Source organism: Durio zibethinus, chromosome 1, assembly GCF_047325235.1.
Source record: "Durio zibethinus cultivar Kanyao isolate XHJ-2024 chromosome 1, ASM4732523v1, whole genome shotgun sequence".
NCBI lineage: Eukaryota > Viridiplantae > Streptophyta > Magnoliopsida > Malvales > Malvaceae > Durio > Durio zibethinus.
In genome coordinates this window covers 35,361,971-35,383,168 of record NC_143162.1, presented here as the reverse complement: position 1 = coordinate 35,383,168, position 21,198 = coordinate 35,361,971, and the positions used below count along the sequence as shown (strand labels likewise).

Below are 21,198 nucleotides of genomic sequence, written 5' to 3'. Positions count from 1 at the left end.
TGAACATAATAAAAAAGGTCACCGAAATATAAAAAAGTTCACACCACTTCTTCCTTGTGAAGTACCTTTTGTAAGATAAAATCGTGAGGTAAGAAAAATCAAAATGGATAATATCTTATAAGAATGTGAACCGTAACAAATAAACTAATCCGAGATGCTGAAAAAGTGAATATCTAAATTTCAAAATCGCACGAATTCAAAATTTAAATTTCGATCCGTGACAGATACACTTGACTACCAAGCTTTTATCGATAAAGCTACCGGGACTACTCGATTAGGCATTGGCACCTGTGACTCGAATACACATTAATTCTCGGGCCCCGCTGTTATCTGCTACATTCAAATGGGTCCGAGGTTGAATCATTTTTTTTTAATCTCTTCTTTCAATGGAACAAAGGACGAAGAAAAGAAGAAATATTGTTTGTCAAAAAAAAAAAAGGAAACCCGCAATTGTTTTTTTTATTCCCAAGACTTCCTTCCTTTGGTTTTATATTCCTATCTTGAAATAATGAATTGAGTTTTTATAGGCATTTTGGACGCCGCTATTGAAATAGCCTTTTTTGCTATATTTTCGGCTACTCCGCTCATTTCATAAAGTATTCTGCCCGGTTTAACGACACTTGAGTGGGTGCAGGGGTAGAGATCGGCTCTCCATTACTCCGCCTCTTAAATTTCTTCTTGCTTTGGGAGATGTTTCTTTAGCGAGCTCAAGCTGATGAAGCCGTAACTGACTCAACCGAAAGAGGTAGCGGGTTTGGCAGACCTACTTCCTTGAGAAGGGCTTTCTGTAACTAAGAAATTCGAATTGTTGACCCATATGATTATGATCTCAGGCTCATAAAGAGGACGAAACTGACAATTTACACTTATTGAGCTAATCGTTCCTCTCAAGAATTATTGTGTAAAAGCATATTTTGTGCTAAATTTTTAAGAATATTTTGTCCCCCACTTGGCTTGCTCGCCATACAAACCTAAAGCTCGGTTGAAACTTGAAGGATAATGTTGCTGAACCAACAATTTTCTCCGTGCAAAAACATTCACAAAAGGACCAAATTTGAAATTTCAAACAAAAATCTCTTACTCTAATTTAAGAAATGTCCAAAAGCAACGGACATATTCAGTTTCATCGCGCCATAGGCCCACAAAGTTCTCTAGGAAGAAACTTGGAATAGTCTTCAACTAAACTAATCAGGGAGGAGAGCGGGGCAAGTAGAAACACGGTTGTTTGTCGGTTGTCATAAACACAGTCGGACAATTTGGACAGACAGCAGGAGAGTTATCAGCGCAGGAAATGGAATTCAAATCAATGACGTTATTACAACATAAATAAAAATGTCCGACTACTTCAAGGCTAGAACTAACTTCCACTTCTAAAGCTCACTTCTATCTCTTGACCCCCATCTCCAACGGTCAATCACAGGATTCATCAGTCATAAACAAGTAGGGACAAAAAGGTATGGAGGAAGAGAATTTTGGAAGTGAAAATATCATTTTAGCCAAAATTTGACGCGCTAACATGGCACAAATTTGGAAATTAACCTTTCTCGAAACTCAGGAGAGCTTTTTCACAGTGAGTATATGTGCACATGCACTTAATCACAAAAACCTGCAATACTTAAGTTGAGAGTATGATCGACAGTAGACATGACACAGATTAAAGTACAGTGTATCACAATAAAACCACCGACTCATAAAGTATGATTTAACGAAAAGAATCCACAAGCAAACATGTGCAAGGAACTGAAACATACATATAATAAGTGTTGCAGGAAAAAAGAAATGAACCTACCCTGATATAATCAATTTAAAGGTATTTTCTCTTAAGTTCAACAAATAGCTAAGCATCAATTGATAGAAGAAAGCAGACAAGCAGTGCCCCTTCACAAAGATATTGTAGATTACCCTGCAGGGGTGAGTTTGACAAGAGACAGAATTCTCTATGATATTTCCAGGGTCATGGATATGAATATATGGAAAACATTGACCTCATGATCAAGCTCAAATGATCCTTTTCTAAATTGTTGAAAGATGAAGCTAGGTTACACAGAGTGATCTAGAAAGTTGTAACATGCCCAAAGCATTCTTGGTTAAAAGGGATTACTTTACTGATGTTACTTCTTTCCTACAAAACTTCTATATATGCAAGAAAAGAACTCAAAGAATAACAGACTTTTTGAGAATAGAAGCTCACATATATAACAGTTGGCTAAAACTTGGTTAACACAGAACGATGTTCTGGCAGGGAAACATACTGTACACATACATTACAAAATTATGGAACATGAAAATAGCCTGTGAACTAAAAACACGAAAATAGCTTGTGAACTAAAAACACGAAAAAATTGTTAAAGCATTATTCCTATTTTGACACAAGCACATGCATGAGCAATGTGTCTTACAATCAATTAATATCAATTGTATGTTTATATTACCAAAAGACTATACAAAGATAAGTTAATAAGAATGCATTTTCATTGAAAATCTACTCATACTTGTTCTATAGCACATAAGTCATCCCTTGCATTCTAAATTCTAATTCACAGCATAAACCTCACAGAGCTTCCACATCCTAATGGCTCTAGCACACTTAAGAATCTTTACTAACACAAATTAAATTTCCAAACCAACAAGTATTTTAGGAAGAATTACAATAAAAGTGAATTGAAGAAATACTGAGACTATTTATCAGATCCATACAAAATACAGAAACCTCTACCGCTTAGAGCTCTTTCTACATGTAAACTCTTCAAAAGACTTTCAACTCGATTGCTCTGGATTCAGTAATGTTCTGCCTTTAAGAGATGCAAATTCTAAACAGCATTGCCTAATTCCTGTGAAACTAATGACTGCATTTGCTGAAACAGATCATGAGAGAACAAACAGTGAATAAAGGTATAGAATGCTGATGAGTTGGTGGAAAATAAATCATCAATAACCAAATTTCTAGCACCCTTTATGCAGCATTTTGCGCTGTACCAATGAACAGAGTAACAAACACCAATCAACTCATAAAAATCAAGCACATTTCCACAAAGATTACAGAAAACCCAAAAAAACCCGATAAATATTATTACAGATATTATTATCATCGCATATAAGCAATTAAGCATTCCGAAATATCCATAGTCAGTGCAAACAGATCTAAGGAAACGCTAGCAATACTAATTATCAAGCTAAAAAACCCTAAAGAGAGACAAAGAGAGAAACAAGAATCCTCAAAGTCAAGCCTCTGCCTCTACGGACGGGGATGAAATCTCCTCATCACTCGCAGCTCCCGAGTCTTTTGTGTCTGCCTCCGGACCTGACGGAGCATCGGCGGAGGCGGCACCAGCTCGAGCTTTGACAGTATCGAGCATACGCTTGCTGATCTCCTTGGAATACACTTGAAGGATCTCGATGCCATCGTCGTCGGCGGAGAACGAAGCACCGGCAACCGAGAAAGCCTCCTCTTCGATTGACTTGGCCACGGCGGACGCCTCATCCTTCGGGATCGTTCCATAGCGTTTGGAAAGGACGGATTGGGAAGACAGCGTCTCGACTAGACGGTTAATGACGGCATCGCGGGTTCGTTGGCTGGGGGGCCAAATTCGGAGGGTAAGATTATTAAGATTGGCGGCTGTGTCGTCTACTTGGGCTTGGGTCTGGGTCTGGTGGGGCTCTGTCGCTTCTGCGGCGGAGCCTTGAGTAACGGCGGAATCAGGATCGGCCATTTCTTTTGGTTTGGGACTTCGAGTCGCGACTGGACAATGGGATTTCGAGTTTTGGGAGCGGAAATTTTTGCAAGGGAAATAGAAAAAGAAAACAAAGAACTGAAAGTGGGCCGAGTGTGGGTTGAAATGAAATGGACCGACCAACTTTACTTAGATCTGCCCATGTCTTAAATGCTATAAATGCTAGTTTTCAATTAATAAAACACTTTAATATCGAAATTTCTATCATTTTTTTTATTGTTTAGTTGATTTTGATTTGGTTGTCAACGAATCAATTTCTGACGACGTAACGTAGCCTTCCTCATTGATTTTCGTTTAAGGCAATAAAGGAATTTTTTTTGCCAAAGAAGCAACCTTACTCGATCCAATCAACCAAAAGAAATAAGCTTACTCAGCTTCATACAAGTTGAGCAGTTAAGCCCCATGGGCTTACTTTATGTAACAAAGCATGTTTCTCTCATTGTCCGACACTCAAGCCGGTTGAAATATAAAAAATAGGAAACAAAACTGTTACCAAAACACCAAGGGCTTTTGTCTGGTTGCAGGCTTTGGCCCATTTATTTGACAGCATGGGATAACGTTTACAACAAACTGAAACGGGCAAGGAGTCGAAGTGTAACTATGATTGTGCCAAAAACCAACTGTCAAACTAAGAACGGGGAAATCTAACTTGTTAGACGACTCGAGTTCCTGTTACTAGAACAAACTCAAACTCAAGCCTGGGACAGCTGCCACTATCTGATACAGGACACAAGTAACTCATAGCTCTGAAAGAACATTAATCACGGATTTGCTTGGATTGCACTTAGCTACAAAGGACTTAGCTTTTGGCATGGTGATTCCTGTCCCTTCAGTCAAGTTCACCTCCTCTTAGCTAATTCTTTCCCACTCAAAGCATTGAATTAATGCAGCCAATGCCAACCCACTATGGCACTACCCAACTCTTTTCCATTCAAAACACTGTAGGCAATTGGGTAAACTATGCGCAACCCCATCCAAGCGCTTAGAGCCAAATTTGTAATGGTAAAAGTCAAGATTTGCATATGAATTAGGATTCGTTCTTGATTTGTTTTCCTTTAGAGTAAAATTTTGTATACTGTAGATTTTTATATTCCTGATCTTTAGGCTAGATTAACGCTGATCACCGTTCATTACTTTGTGTGTGTGTGTATATACATCAGTTCTTTGTTTCTTTACAAGATAGATGAATGAATATATTTTTTCCTAAAATCCTCACGCTTGGACATGCTGTCCCCTATCAAGTCCCAATGGATGAGACTGCTTCAAACCTTTCAGGCTTAAGGGCTTCTCCAATGGTTGACCTAGGGAGCCCACGTCCAAAGGAATTTTTGTTGAAAGTAAAATAATCCCCATCCAAGGTTGCAGCCCTGTTAGTAAATATTATACAACGCTACCTATTAACAACATCTACCTTCCTCTTGGTTTGCAGAAGTCCGTTTTGACGCCGCTGTTAGGCCCTCCGGGGCAATGGCAGTTTGTGTTGTGATGGTGACGTCCCATGCAGCCAGATAAATTGCTCTCCACCCTTTTGATTGCAGAGACCGAGGCAGCCTTTCTTTGCTTGGATATGCTTAATATGACTTTCAGTTTCCTAAAACTAAAGCATGAAAAAAAAAAGTTACTATACCATGTATTTTATATAACGATAATGCTACTGAACATGTCAATCTTTATCTGAAAATGATGAAATTACTATTTCATGAAGTATTTGTCTTCACGGATTTACTCATGACAAAGATGTTTTCACAAAATTTTTCCATTTGCAATTTAGCTTGCATAATCATCCACCCCAAATCAGCATCCGGAACACTAACTGTAAATATTAAGGAATTTCAGCCGAGCCTATTGGAAAATAAAGCCACAATTCCGGGGTAAGTAATCGATATTCTCAGAGTCACAGGAAACTTTCCTGAGAACTCAAAGCCAATTTCCTGTAAAACCAATTCATGCAGCCAGCCCATCGTAAAAGAGTAATTTTATACTGGTAATGCACGCCTAAAGAAACAAATAAAGAGAAACCACTAATAACTACAGTAAATTTATAATCTTATACTTTTAGCACACCTGAGACCATTGTTATTCGTTTCCGTGTCCCAGGCCCATTAAATAAAACAAAGAAATTGTCTGAGAAAGTTTCTGATAAAGGTACATTGCTTTCAGCAGACAGGAAGAAGTTTTTAGTTTGAGATTAAAAAATTCTGTAAAGTTGTAGGGGAGGGGTCAGATGTGTAGAAATGATCAGGCCAATTGGAATCACCGTAACTCGCCCTTCTGTGTGAGCATCTTTCCATGTCCGTACTGCTTTCAATGGTCAACAAAGCTCAAAATTTTGCTTCTCGATGCGAAGGGTCTCCCCTGCAAAAATCTATACAGCAATGCCTTTGCGTAATGTCAGCTCCAGGAAACGATTCCATTTGACAGAGGGTCCCCCTCCTAAGACCTAACTTCGCAATTCTCATTGCTTCGGTTAACATAATCCGATATCCCTGCCATCAAATTCAAAAAGAAAAGAAAAACGACATCTGATATCTCTCTCATATGGAGAAAGAGAAAAATGTACGACTGCATTGGTTTCTACTTTCTCGTTTCGCTACAAAAATAAACTGGTTGTCTTTGAGTAACTTTTTGGATGCTTATGGCTTAATTTTCTGTTTTGAGAATTCAAGTACCTAAAGCTCAACTCTCCGATCTAAGTGGCCGAAGTTATCTGACAAAGCTTAAGTAGCCAACTCTTTACTTAAAATCAGGCCTTCCCTATAACTCTAGGTACATAAACCAATCATATATATTACTTACGAAGTAACAAAATCAAGCTTCCAAGTTTTGGTATGCCTCAGCTTGGCTTTGAAAATTATTTTGAATTATTCTCCCAAAAATATCAACAGTTGAAACTCGAACCTCTTGTCTAGTACAAGTAACATGTTCCATGTCTCATCACCCAAAGCGAGAAGAAACCCTGATTCAGCCAATGGTTGTAAATGAGGCACCATTTATGGCTTAATTAGTGGTTGAGCTAGCTCTTGTTTCTTGACAATGATAGACGAAGAAACAAAGATGTTTCTTGACAACGGCAGACGAAGAAATAAAGAAGGACGACTTCATGGAGGAATAAAACCCTAAAACTGTCAAGTATCAACCAAAATTATATATTTCACTTGTTCTTAATATAGTGTGCCAGAGTAACTTTGTACGGAGTTAACCTTTCATTAGTATCTTTATTAGCTTAAATAAAGGACAATGTTTATCCATTGCACTTAAAAAAGAAAGAACTCAAATTTTTTCTGCAACTTATCACCCAAAGCGAGAGGAAACCCTGATTCAGCCAATGGTTGTAAATGAGGCACCATTTATGGCTTAATTAGTGGTTGAGCTAGCTCTTTGTTTCTTGACAACGACAGACGAAGAAACAAAGGACGACTTCATGAAGGAATAAAACCCTAAAACTGTCAAGTATCAACCAAAATTATATATTTCACTTGTTCTTAATATAGTGTGCCAGAGTAACATTGTACGGAGTTAACCTTTCATTAGTATCTTTATTAGCTTAAAATAAAGGACAATGTTTCTCTTGCACTAAAAAAAAAAAGAACTCAATTTTTTTCTGCAACTTAATTGACAATACATTCAATAACCGATAAGAACAATACTGGCAGCAATGAAACAAATGGACAAGAACAATTCTATAATTCTAGAGCAAGAGATGTTGAGAAGATATTCTCTGATACCACCAAACCTCTGAAACCTATTACTATTAAAAGCAATCACTCAGTCTTTCGGTATTATGAGGTTCTGAAAAGTGCAAGGAAGCAATAAACTTGGAGAAGAAGAAAAAAAAACTAAAAAAGAGCTAAGGGACAGCATAAAGGAAAATTTGTTTTGGTAAGTGGGAACTAACCAACGGAAGGAACACGCACTCAAATAATTGTAGACCAAGTTTCTTCACTAATAAAATATTTCATTTACACATATATTGCGGTATAGACAATACAAAATATGGATGACAACTGACAAAAAGTCCTAAAATTACAACAAAATTTGAAAACATGGATGCAAACGTAATTCACTGAGATAAAGGAGGATCCCCACAAAACCCCACCATCGTTGACAAAATGCGCAATGCAAAAAACAAACATTGCCGTGCTTAATGGCCTCCACCTTCTCTTTTTCACATGTTCCCCATTTTAACTAATCTTTCAGAAAACATAACATTGATCAAAATAAAGCTTCAACGGTTGTGGAGTGGATCCGAGGCGTTTGGAACTTTCCTCTTGCTTGAAAAGAATACATCAAAGGAATGCCTCAAACGTTGGTGGTGGTGCTGCTGCAGCTGCTTCACTGGTTGCTTCTCTTTAGCAGCTGGTGAATGACCGTTCATGGCAACAAGCGTTGACTCTTCCTTCTGATCATCTCCTGAGACTAACAGAGAGAGCAACAACATTACGACCATTAGTTTCTGCAACAGCGGCACTTGCAGAGACGGTCGAAAGTGCATGCTTTTGCACCAAGAGAGAAATCGTGGTTTATTTTTTCTTCTTAGTGGGCGAGAAAGAAAGAGATCAGAAATCTAAAATCTTCCACTACTTCCTCAAAGAAACGAAAAAAAAATGCATACAAATGGGATAAGGGCAAGGGTTGGAAAGAAAAGGCACTCAACAGGGAAAGCCAAGTGGCTTCGTTTGGACATGTAGGAAAAAACATAACTAAAGAAAAGGTGATGTAGAGTATTGAGTATACCCTGCAAACACGGGACGCATCTCACGAAGAACACACTTTTCTTTTGCTTTTCTTTATAATAGAATATTAGTATAATTTTCGTTCTTTCCGAGAACTTTTTTCTTCTGGCTTTCAGTCCCTAAAACAAGGGTAGCTCCAAGTCCAATTTATAGTAATATATCATAGATAGTACTATAGTATATATAGATCTTGGCTTTTGTGCTTTATCTTTGTCTGAGTTTTATTTGTCTGCTATGGAGAGTAGTCAATTTTTTCTTTATAGCTACTTCATCCCAGAGGCCAGAGAAAAAGAGAAGAAAAAAGAAAGTGATTTTCGAGTATCTGAGCCCACCAGCTATCAGCCATGCTATTCTTCCAAGGACTTTTTCGTTTTTTCCTTCTACATGCAAAAGCACATTTCGTGTCAAACAAAGACCAAAGAATATGTATACATATATAGTTGTTTTAGAGGTATAAACAAATCTTTGCTTAAAGTACACGTTCTGAATGGTCTTGTCATGTGCAAATTAAACACCTAAAGGTTCTTCCCAGTAACTTTTGAATATATGGCATCCCAGTTATGAAAGTACAGGAAATCATCGTGTTCAAGTACTACTTAACCGTATTAATAGAGCTGATTAATTAAATTTGCTCCATTCTGTGACTGGTGGATTGTCATGAGAACAGACCAGAGGGATTTGTTTGACAAAATTACAGTCGGTTTGAGAGAGATTCAGTCATAAAATGTAATTTTTTATATAGTGAGGGCCTTCAATCAAATTTTCAAATGAATCTTTAATTAAATTTTTTATAAAATAATTAAAAGTCTAATTGTAAAAAATTTTCAATCAAATTTTCAAATGAATATTAGCCAAAACTTTTGACAAGATAGCTGGGATTCAAAATTTACAACAACACTTAAAAAAAACGAGCACTATATGTAAAATGAACTACCCCAATTGTGCAATACTAGTATTAGAAAAGATAATCAGCTGGACGTACTAGTATAAGTATTTCTTTTGCTTTCAAAATTTCCCCGTCAATTGTGCACATGATCAATTTTAATTAGTATATGTTTAATCAATTAAATTGAAAAAAATACTATACCTGAACAAGTAAAGGTGTTAACGTAACCATCCAACACAATAAACAATTGTGCCCAATTTTCGACCTTGTATATCAACCTCATTACCTAACCATACGGGCCTTGGGCCTAAAAATGGTGATATTTTTTTATTCATTACCAACTACCTAGTCATGAAGGGAAAATGACTCGGTCTTCAAAAATTAGCATTCGAGCACTATTACATCTTTAGAAAAGTACCATAAAATAATAATTTTTTACTGGAAATTATAGTAATCATTATTCAACGTCTGGTGAAACCAGCCTTGGGGAGTGGATCTTATAAAGAACCATGCAAACTCATGCAGCCCAAAGCTCAATTTTCACCCAAGACAAGCCTAGCAGCTCAATGTTTTGTATGGCGCCACACAAACGCCTATCAGGCTTGGCACATTTCTTTTCTTGTTTGAAGTCTGACAAAAAGGCTTGATACCTCGTTAAAATTAAAGAAGCTCAATGACCAACACCTTTCCGTTAACCTATAGTTAGAGTGAATCAAAAGTAACCCAACTCTAAATTTGTTCGCATTTTACCCAAATTAATAACTTCAATCCGAATGATTAATTTGATATGAGCCATACTCAATTAATCAGTGTCACTTTAAAAACCCAAATTTAACCAAAAACTTGATACAATTTGATTTTTTTTTTTTAAACCAAAATGGTTCAATTGCCACCCCTACTTGCTATATTGGTTTTAGCCTTTGAGCGGTTTATTTTGCTTTGGATAACTACCTCCGCTAAGAAATTTGTTCAAAGGGAATTTCAGTAGTGATCGATGTATTAGGGAACCATCCCATCATTTGATCAGTTAAGTTGGGCATTTGGTACTTTCGCGCATTCCATTTGGAGAGAAACATTTTATAAAAAATTGTCACACCTTTCACCAATCACCACTAAGTTATTGCTATTTTTAAGATAAGGTACCGATGGACGTTACAATCCTCAGCTTCAAGTTCAATCTCCTGACTCATCAATCCACTATCGTTGCCTTCTCATCACAATGAAGCTTCAATTTCAAGAGTCGGCAGCAACTTACCAGCAAATGAGAGAGTTCCAAATGGCACATACTTGGCGTCTACTTCAGATGTAATTCTCCATGTCGCAATGCAACAAAACAGAAAAATTCTTTGCATCCATAAGCTTTGCAACTTAATTTCAAGAATCATGTTCATATCAAATTGTTATGATAACTTGGAATCTTTAACTCAATCTTTACTAATTAAATTGAGCTATCGATTTTATCCTAATGATTCAAAAGTTTTTTTTTCATTCTTTCAATTCAAAACTCACACAAAATTATCGTAAATTACAAGAATCATGCATTCAATTTACTTAGATTCATGTTGTATTACATTTATCCAAGTCATAAGTCATATCCATGCGTCATATGATATTATTCCACATGCTTTCACACTTGTGGTCAATGCACTTGCTAGCGCAATATCAACTTTAAACCAATTGCTTGAAGGAAGTGCTCATGTCATTTGGAAAACAACTACATATTCCATTGGCATTGCCCACCACAACTTCAGGGAATGTCGAATTAATGTTTCTTTTTGGAAAGACAAAGAACATGGAAATATATGATCACCCCACCTTTGTGTTACTACTATCAATCGCCATCGATGCAAAACAAGCCACATGAAAGGAGACTGAAGAATATTCATCATTTCATTAAATGTTATGATTTTGCAGCAAGTTGACATGTCCGGTCATAAGTAGGAACAATGGCAGAAAACTGGATTTAAGTGGTGCTTCATTATCTGGAAAACGCATAAAACCTTGGAAGATATATACATATATAGTACAGTGTATGTAGCCTGGCTGCAAAAAAAAAAAAAAAATCAACCAAAATGAGAGGTTGAGACCATCAACCTTGTCCTTCTCGCTACTTCCCTCTATTCATGGAACATGAAAGATTATCAGTAGTTCTCAATCTCGTCAAATCATTGTTGAACATCCATCCACAATAAAATGAATTTCAATTTAGTACACCAGAAAAGTTATGGATTGATGGTGGATAGACTGGTGTAGTGTGAACTGCAGACAACTCAAAAGACTTCGGTCTGAACTATCTCTTCTAAACGTAACCAAGCATTGGAATCTTTTGACAAAAGTAACGTATATATCATGGCAGGCAATTCGTATAAGTTTTAGGATTATGATATGAGTGTGTTGTAATTGTTGTTGCACCACATTGATTCTTGAGTTGCTAGGAATCCAAGTGCGATGAAAAGAAATAAACGGAAAAAGTTTTCCCTTTTCATTTTCCTTCTATCCTTGGGGGGTAGGATAAGAGACTAATTGTTGACAAGACAGAAGCCCTGCAGTAGGAATGCTAGTAATAAATGGATCCATTCGCTAAGAAACGAGATAAACTTGGGAAACATCTATTGCCATTTCATTTGCTTTCGATACATCTCGTTAGTTGTTCCTCTTTGATCCTACAGTTTATCTAATCTTAGAAAGCTTTTAAAACCTTCAAGGTTTTCGGTGTTTTCATAGAGGTGAAGATGACTTTCCAACTCAAAGGTGTAGCAGAAATGTCAGCTAATAATCAGATTAATGAAAGACACGATGAGGGCTACTATGAAGGCACCGATGGAGGCAATTCAACAGAGTGGCTAAGCTTGAGTCTTGGCAGGCATGGGGATATCGTTGCTTCAAAAAGTGGTTTCCAATCAAGATATGGTCCCAATAAGATCTTCTCCTGCAACTTTTGCAGAAGAAAGTTCTGCAGTTCACAAGCACTTGGTGGCCACCAGAACGCCCACAAAAGGGAGAGGGGAGTAGTTAGACGATACCAATCTGAGAGACTGATGGCAATGATTGGTTTGCCTGTAAATAAGCCGATGATCCAGCCACTTGGTGTTCAGCCCCATTCACTTATGTGCGAACTGAATAAAGAATGGAGACCTGGTGCAAGATTCAATGATTCCAACAAAGAGATTGTGGGGGCATGGACAGGATCCATTGACAGAGAAACAACTTTGAAGTGGCCAGGAAGTTATCATGTGGATTCCCAACCATCTAAACCACGACCAGAGTTGCTGCCAATCGACTTGGACCTCCGGCTATAATTGCTGCATCCTTATATAAAATCAGTTGAAAATGTTTCTCTAATACCTATTTCATGAGGTTTCTTGTATACAAGCAAAACCCAAGCTCAAATCACTCCTTTCGCATAGATCTGTTTATAAGAATTGTTGGCAGTATTATTTCATACTTTTATTAGAGCTGCACAGGGCAGCCGATTTTCAGGTAAAGATCGCTTTCTGCAAGAGAAAGTTCAGAAAGTTCAGAAGGATGTTAGCTTGCTTGGGGAGAAGCGTAAGTGAGTATGAATGTCTTTTTCCGCCATTTTCATTCCAGCATCATCCAACATTTGTCAAATGAGTAAGCAAAGCTATAATATTTTAGGATACATCTGAGTTTAGTTAAGTTACCTGACTCATAATGAAGTACAACATTCCTGAAACAATCTAAATCCAGAATGAAGTGTCAATATGACTATCCATGAACAATCAGAAATCCTAAACAACATCGAGTGTTACATCAGCATTAAGTCTTAAGATAATTTATCAATTAGATGAAAACCAGAATCCTACTTTCACAGGTAGGTTAAGAATTTGAAAATTCAATGCTTCCTGAGAAAGATATTTATTTATCAACAAAATAGTTTTATATCTTTCAACCATGAGGACTGAAAAATCAATTAAAAGAACATCTCTTGACCATTCAACTTTTCAAAAGCTAAAACAATCACTTACATTCAAAATTGTTGCTAAGAATCGTGAAAATACTAAAGTTCAGCTCATGTTAGAAACACTTCACAAGTCAGTGTCACCGCTAATGACAGACATACATAGCCAAACATTAACCACTTGCATCATTGGTGCCCCATCCTTAAAGGGTCTTTCAACAAATCAAGATTAGCAAGCTCAAGTATGAGTCTTTTGGCGTTCAAATATTCATTTCACCCGCATTCAGGCCTTCTCCAAGAAGTTGAATTATAGAAATTACACAAATCTAAATCACATATGTCAGACTTTCACCTCTTGAACATCTTCAACATAGGAAATATCAACTTCTTGAACATCTTCAAAATATGAAGCTGGAATCTCAGGAGAAGCAGGCATTGTCGCCACACATTTGAACTGTTTCCAGAGAAAATCAAAATTACTTCAATAAGATTACAACCTTTAAAACATGACAACATAAATTATAATCATATTATTACATGTACATACCTTATGCTGCTTGTATTTTTCTCTAACTGCCTGAAGTGCACCTCCTCTTCTACTCAAATATAAGTCATGTATAATAAGGACACAGTCTTTCAGATCAGATGCTTTGTAACCTGAGTATTGTTGCATGGCAGAGCTCTACATAACAGATGATAAATAAATATTTGCCACCTATGGACAAAAATCAAAACCATAAAATACCATGAGAGAAGAAACTCATACCCAAGGTTGTCTCTTTGGTCGAATTATGAATCTTGTAAGAAAGATAACAGAAGCAGCAACCATAGACGGTAAAAATTTTACACATCCATAGTCCAACAAACTTAACTCTGCTAGGTAATATCCAAGGAACTCTAACTGCAAGCTGGAAGCCTATAGAAGATCAAAAGCAATCATACAGTCAATAACAGATAATAATAACCTTATTAGAACAAATGCAAGAAAAATGGGCACTTTTCTTACATTGTAATCCTCTTGTGCAACTCTGGTAAATCTCCTGAAAAACACCAGAGAACACACAAACCACAAGTTAGTTCAACAAAGCATTAAGATTTTAACAGTTGCCAGTAACTGCTATCCATTTTCAACACAAATTCACTTTCTAACCCACTCTTACCTCAGAAATGTTTTAACTGTAGGATTGCCCAATTCAAACTTCAAGGATTTGAGTATATCTGCCTCCATTTTCACAACCTTCACATTTAACCAACTTTTAATGAATGAATGAAGCAATGTAGTCTACAAATGAAAAATGAGAAAAAGCAAAAAAGAAATAAGTAGAAAGAAGGGGAATTTTACCTCATCTCTCGTGTATGTATTATCTGTTATATAGCAAAAATCTTCCACGTTCGGAGGATTAATTTCCTCGTACTTTCTACTTGAAACAATTAAAGCAAAAAAAAAAAAAAAGAGTTGAATACAACACTTACAATAATTTCAAACCAAAAAAAAAAAAAAAAAAAACCATCAGAATATCGAAGAATCAGAAGCTTACGAGGCAATGAGCATTGAAGATACACCCAGTAGCTGAAGCCTTTGCCTATTGAGAGCATTTAAAGATAGGAATCTATCAATGTAGGAAACGGTCATATATAAAGTATCTGAAACCAGTTTGTATTCCTCTGCAACTTCCACCAACCAATCCACCAAAATCCCTCTCATATTTGTACTAACATCCTTTTGCACCTTCTCAATATAATCAGGTAAAGGTCTTCTCTTTGGATCCACCTAATATTAATAGCATCATTTCATCAGAAATCCCAATTTTCAATAGTCATTATCAATATACACAAAACCTGTTGTCAATGCAAACAGCTTATTTAAACCAAATCCCCTATTTCAATTACCATGGCTAAATTAAAGCAGTATCCCATAATGAAAACAGACACTTTTGAAACGATGTCATTCAGATTAGGAGAAGAGGAAAATGAGTTTTTCAACATGAAAAGATTCATTGCCTAGGAAAGAACATAAATTTGTCGAACTTAACGAATTCTTGTTAAATAGAGAGTGAATGAGAGGGAGAAATACCTCCATTTGGCGGAGATATTCATAGATATCAGATACGTAATGCCCACACATTTGCGGGTCATCAGATTTAGCATCAATATCCACCGCTTTTTCATCTTCAATCTCCTCTTTCCTCACCTTCAACGCCGGCTTTACCGCTCTCGTCTTTGTCTTCACTCTCCCTTTAGGCTGCTGCTGCTGCTGCTTCTGGGTTTCCTTTCCCTGAACTTTATTCACCGAAACAACAGCGTTAGACGAATTGGAAAGCTCCCCCAAAACAACCCTCTTCTTATTCATCACTCTCTCGTCCATTATCCCCGCCGACTCAGCAGCCCTCTTCTTGGCCGCAGCCCTTGTCACTCTCACACAATTCTCTTGATCCGCCATTGCCTCTTTCTCCCTTACTCTTCAGCCTAATCCTCTTGCCGTTGCAATAGCAGAAAGAGAGAGGGGGGGAGAGGATTTGGAAATGAAGAGAAGAGTGAGGCAGGGATTTGTAGTGAAGGAAAGAGAGGGAGAATAAAAGGGAGTGAAATGAGAAGCGCCATTTTGGGATTTTGTTTTCAAAACTTGGGTGCTTGGCGGTATTTGATTAACTCTGCACTCGGGCTTTGAGTTGTAGTAAACACTTAATGTTTTCTCTCTTTTTGAAGTTTGGCTCGCGATTTTTAGTGAACCAATTTTTGGGGTTTTAAATTTTGAAAACAGAAGATGAGAGAGGAGAGTTTTTGGGGATTGGAGGGGTCTCTTTGATTAGGAAACCATCGCGGGCTTACTTTCAAGTTTTCCATACTTTCCATAATTCAGCCGCCTGCTGTCCTGAATTCCTTTTGAAACGTGAAAGAGTTAAAGCCCAAAATGGAAAAATTTTCAGAGCGCGGTAGAGTTTGTGCCTCTTGCCATTTCTAAATTGTGCATGTGTCTCTTTTTGTTCATTTAACAATGGTAAAATACAAGAAGTTGGTGGTAATTAGTAGCAGTAAATTTTCCACTACTATAAAGCAAGATTTAGGTACGCTTTATATTTTTTGTAATTAGATTTAGGTTAACTTAATTTATGAGACGTTTGTTTTATGCTAAATATAAAATAAATTTGAATTTGAAATAGAGTATGTTAGATAAAATTCATAATCCATTATTAATTTATCATTAACATTATAAGACAAATCAATTGAAACGTGTATTCAATGAATTAATATTAAAATTATATTAAAATAAATTTAAAAATTAATTCATTTGATTTATATAATTACTTTTAAAATATAATATCTAAAATATAATATTTTTAACACTTATAATTTTTTTATTTTTAAACTATGATTTTCTTGATAACAAAAAAATAATGTCAAATAATTATTAAACTTTATATAAAAAAGTATGTCAATAGTTTTTGAACAGTAGAAACTAGTATGTATTGAATATTCTATTCCTTATTTATCCAAAAAAAAGAAACTTTACTATTAAAATTTTGCTTCATTCCCATATATTTTTAAACCCCTCCCCCCAACCCGCCCTCTAACCGCAAGGCATAGTGCAATACGAAAAGAATCATGGCTTGGGAGGGATCCAAACAAGCCCATGGTAAGTTATTTTCCTTCAACACATCTAAACTATTTAACCAAGCCCATCAGCTGTTGGACTACGAAATCCGAATGATTTTGCCCTATTATTTTTATGAAATTCCGTGTCTCAGGGAAAGAAAATCCATGGCATCGGGAGTCAGGAGTCAGGACGAATCCCCAGTTTATTCGTATGCCTCATAAGAATTTGGAAATAAACCAAGACAAATTAAACACAATCAAGCAACACTATTATTATTTTACAATCTTAATGCAGAAGCGGCTTCACTAACGAAAACATAAAGTTACAAGCTACAATGGCAGCACCAGGATGGAGTCGGGATTTCACATCAAATGCTCAACCTTACCAACTTAAAGCTTATTACTAGTATTATATATTAAAGTTTGGTTTTACCATCTCTTTATGGTAAAATTTATGACCATACAAAACAATATAGTTCATGATCCATGTGTTTTGTTTTCGTGGGAGGTCAGCGGTTGTTGAGAGTGTCTTTTACTGTTTTGAGCTTGCGAAGGGCATCCCTCATGCTGACCCGTCCATCAGGAGAAACCGAGGTGCAAGTTAGTCCAACTCCAATTATTGTGGTCAAGCAATCATATTCTATCTCTGGGTTTATGGGTTGTCTATCACACTGCAAATTCTGCACCAGTAGTAGCAGTTCAGGATCCAGAAATTGCTGCACGTTGTAGGGAAAAGCCGATTGTACCCATTTAATTAGATTTAGTTCTCCCACAAAGCTCTCGTGGGTTGGACTCTTTCCGGTAAATAACTCTAGCAACATCACTCCAAAGCTGTAAACATCTCCTGCTGTTGACGGCTTCTCCCCAAGCCCATATTCTGCAGCACAGCCGATTCATTAATTGAATCTTAGAGGCAGATCACGGAATTGCTTAATGATAGGATCAAGACAACTTTTTAAAGTAAAATAGAAATGACCGCGTCAAACAAAGTAGTAGAAAAAGTAATCAGGTGACAGATCGTAAGAAATGTTGTTGTGGTACTAACCTGGAGGTACGTAACCTATAGAACCCTTTAGGGCATTCGTGGAGCTAATGGAGGGTTGACTGCCTGATTTCTCCATCAGCAACCTTGCCAACCCGAAATCTCCTACCTTGGCAGTCATGTCTTCATCCAAAAGAATGTTGCTTGGCTTCAAATCACAATGCACCACTGGAACTTCACAGTCATTATGCAGATAATCTAATGCAGAAGCAACATCAATGGCCACATTCAATCTTTCCATAACATTTAACCCATATCCATCTGCATTCCTTCTCTTTCCCTTGAGCCAGTCTTCGACGCTTCCGTTGGCAAGGAACTCATACACCAGGGCCAGGAATTCCACATTCTGAAAGTCCATACTCGAGCATGACGTGATTAGTTTGACAAGATTGCGGTGCCTCACGTTTCTCAGAGCTTCACATTCTGCTAGAAAGCTCTTCCAAGATCCAGTCCTCCCTATATCAAGGACCTTGATTGCAACAAGAACGCCTTTAAGATAAGCTTTATAAACTGAACCAAAGCTCCCATTTCCAATCAAATTTTCTGGGTTGAAATTCGAAGTTGCCCTGCGGATCTCACCGTAAGAGATCAACTGATGCTGCCTCTTGAGCGTTTCAAAAGTCGTCATTTTTGCTTTGCCCTTTTTTACATAGAACAACGAGGCAATTATGAAACACAGTGCAAAAGCTGCAATTACAGTTATAGTAACATAAACTTTAACTAATCTTCCATGGCCACGTGTGTTCTTACAAGCCAAGGGCAAGCAAAGCTTTGGGTTCCCTTCCAAATGGACCCTAGAAAGATTTTTGAAAATGCCACCACTCGGCAATGTTCCTTCCAAGTCATTGAAAGAGAGGTTCAACGACTGAAGCTGTAGATTTTGAAGATCCGAAGGAATGAAGCCAGAAAGTTGGTTGGATGAGAGATCCAACGTTTCCAAGCCTTTCATTTCCCCAATCTCTCCTGGAATTGGGCCTGATAGCATATTCTCAGCCATGAATAATTTCTCCAGGCTCTTACAATTTTTAATTGAGCTGGGAATACTGCCGGACAAACGGTTTATGGACACGTCAACTGCAACAACACTTTTTAGCCCAATCTCTTGAGGAAAAGGTCCGTTTAGAGAATTCCTAGAAAGGTTCAAGAGAGTGCTCAAACTAGGGAGATTGAGAATTTCTTTGGGTATGCTTCCATTGAGCCTATTGTTGGACAAATCCATGGAAAGCAACTGCTGAAAGTTCTGAAAAGTAGAAGGTATTTGACCCACCAGTTGATTTCCTGATAAATCGATTTGGTTTAACTGTCGAAGATCACCAAGGTAGCTTGGAATGCTACCAGATATCTGATTTCCAGCCAAACCCAACATTTGCAGTTTTTCCAGTTTACCAATCTCAGGTGGGATTTCGCCAGAGATGGAATTGTAACTCAAATTAAGCAGAGTCAAGCCACTAAGTTGGGCAATTGAGGGTGGTATGTTGCCAGAAATACGATTGCCCCCCATGTACAATTTTAAGAGCCCCTTGGAAAGATTGCCGATGGATTCTGGAATTACACCCTCCAAAAGATTGCCATCAAAAGCAAGAAATTTTAGACGAGAACTATTTGTCAAAGAAGTGATGAACCCAAGACCATCGTCGGCTGTGCTAACAATCTTATTAAACCCAATATTATACATTTCTAGAAATGGAAGATTTCCCAAACCAGGTGGCACTGTTCCTTCAAGAAGGTTGGATGCCATGCGTATGATTTTTATATTGGTGAGGTTGTGCAAAGAGCCTGGAATTCTACCTGTGAATTTATTGAAGCAAAAGTTGAAACCCCAAAGATTAGGGAGATTATCCCCAACATCATAGGGAAGTCTACCCCAAAGTTGGTTTGCAGCTAGGGCCAAATAACCTAGGGAAGACATGTTGTAGATGGAAGAAGGTACAGTTCCTGTTAGATGGTTAATAGTGAGGTCAAGTACCTTTAGGTTTCGAAGACGACTCAAGTCGGTTGGTATCGTTCCAGTGAGATCATTGGTGCCCAAATTCAAACTGTCGAGTAACGAAAGATTTGCTATAGAAAGTGGAATTGTACCCGTGAGAAGGTTTCGTCCCAAGTTTAAAACTTGGAGGTTGGCAAGCTGGTCAAGATCTTTGGGAACAACTCCTGTAATCTTATTTGTCATCAAGTCAAGAATTCTGAGCTCCGTTAATTTGCTTATATTCGATGGTATCACACCATCTAAGCTGTTGGAGCTCAAATTTAGAACTCTCAAACGAAAAAGATTACCAAGTTGGTCAGGAAGTGCACCTGATAGTCGGTTGCCTTGAAGTTCAAGGGAACGAAGGAATGAAAGATTCCCAATGTGAGGGCTTATAGACCCTGCAAGATTAAAGCCAGAGATGTTGAGTGCAATCACTCTGGTATTGAGTTTGTTGCAGAGAACTCCAGTCCAGTTACATGGAGATAAGTTTTGCTCCCATTGTGAAAGAGGATTTGGAAACTCCGAAGAACTTATTTGTGACTTGAACGAGAGCAAGGCTTCCTTGTCTGTAACAATAGTGGAAGTGGCTGATTCCATGAAGAGACAGATGCATTTGAAATATACAATGAAAAGCATAAACGAAAAATGCCGGGGATAAGGGGAAGGCATGATTCTTTGAAGTAGTTTGCGTGTACAAGAATGGGATTGAGATGTGAGTTCAAAAACATTGAGGCATGGTATTTATAGAAATCTGAAATCTAATGTTAACAAGGATTCATAAATCATAGAAAAAAAAATTTTTAAATTAACGTAAACTTTTGTAAAATATCCTTTTTTTTTTTCTTAATAGTTAAATCACATCAAAATTTTGTAACAATTCTCATAAAATTAAAATTTTGAGACAAAAAAAGATTTGATGTAATTATTGGAAAATTAATACACACACGTAATACCCATGAACAAAATAGAAAGCTCAAATTAAGAATTAGAACATACAAATATATTTGTTTCGGTCCAACTTAAAATGGTTTACTTTAAACATAATCTATTAACAAATAAATTTTACAACTGAAAGACTTTTCGAATAAGAAAAGTCACTAAAAATTCTTTACTCAAAACTTAACCCAAAACTCAATTACACATTTTTAATAACATACTCATTTAGCTATTCTCTTTGTGTCTAATTATCTGAGATTACCAAACCAAAATAAAAGCATCTTATTTATAAAAGTAAAAATATCTTATTTATAAAGGTGAAACCCTTTATACCTTTACTGAACCGTCGATGTGGGATATAAAACAAACTCAAAACTCTTATAGC

General features: G+C 37.0%; 4 protein-coding genes across 5 annotated transcripts; 1 reads left to right on the top strand and 3 right to left on the bottom strand.

Annotated features, from left to right (window-relative positions):
* Positions 1-3,036: 3,036 nt before the first annotated feature.
* On the bottom strand, positions 3,037-3,883 carry LOC111312576 (MFP1 attachment factor 1-like). Its single transcript, XM_089767160.1, has one exon. It carries the CDS (start codon positions 3,708-3,710, stop codon positions 3,222-3,224), a length of 489 nt encoding a protein of 162 aa, XP_089623286.1. The 5' UTR covers positions 3,711-3,883; the 3' UTR covers positions 3,037-3,221.
* An 8,065-nt stretch (positions 3,884-11,948) lies between these two features.
* Positions 11,949-12,793, top strand: LOC111312572 (zinc finger protein 7-like). Its single transcript, XM_022912962.2, has one exon. It carries the CDS (start codon positions 12,083-12,085, stop codon positions 12,647-12,649), a length of 567 nt encoding a protein of 188 aa, XP_022768697.1. The 5' UTR covers positions 11,949-12,082; the 3' UTR covers positions 12,650-12,793.
* Positions 12,794-13,284: 491 nt separating this feature from the next.
* Positions 13,285-15,834, bottom strand: LOC111312575 (putative cyclin-A3-1). Of its 2 annotated transcripts, none has more exons than XM_089767134.1 (8): positions 15,347-15,834; positions 14,811-15,043; positions 14,615-14,690; positions 14,433-14,509; positions 14,279-14,312; positions 14,039-14,188; positions 13,820-13,954; positions 13,285-13,726 (listed from the first exon to the last, which is right to left on the bottom strand). In XM_089767134.1, the coding sequence occupies exons 1-8, from the start codon at positions 15,710-15,712 to the stop codon at positions 13,613-13,615; spliced, it is 1,185 nt and encodes a 394-aa protein (XP_089623260.1). In that variant the 5' UTR covers positions 15,713-15,834; the 3' UTR covers positions 13,285-13,612. The 2 variants fall into 2 exon arrangements, with proteins under 2 accessions (XP_089623260.1, XP_022768699.2); XM_022912964.2 differs by having other exon boundaries at positions 13,477-13,726; positions 14,615-14,693.
* Positions 15,835-17,113: 1,279 nt separating this feature from the next.
* On the bottom strand, positions 17,114-20,569 carry LOC111312565 (uncharacterized). Its single transcript, XM_022912953.2, has 2 exons — positions 17,912-20,569; positions 17,114-17,743 (listed from the first exon to the last, which is right to left on the bottom strand). The coding sequence occupies exons 1-2, from the start codon at positions 20,544-20,546 to the stop codon at positions 17,376-17,378; spliced, it is 3,003 nt and encodes a 1,000-aa protein (XP_022768688.1). The 5' UTR covers positions 20,547-20,569; the 3' UTR covers positions 17,114-17,375.
* Positions 20,570-21,198: the final 629 nt, after the last annotated feature.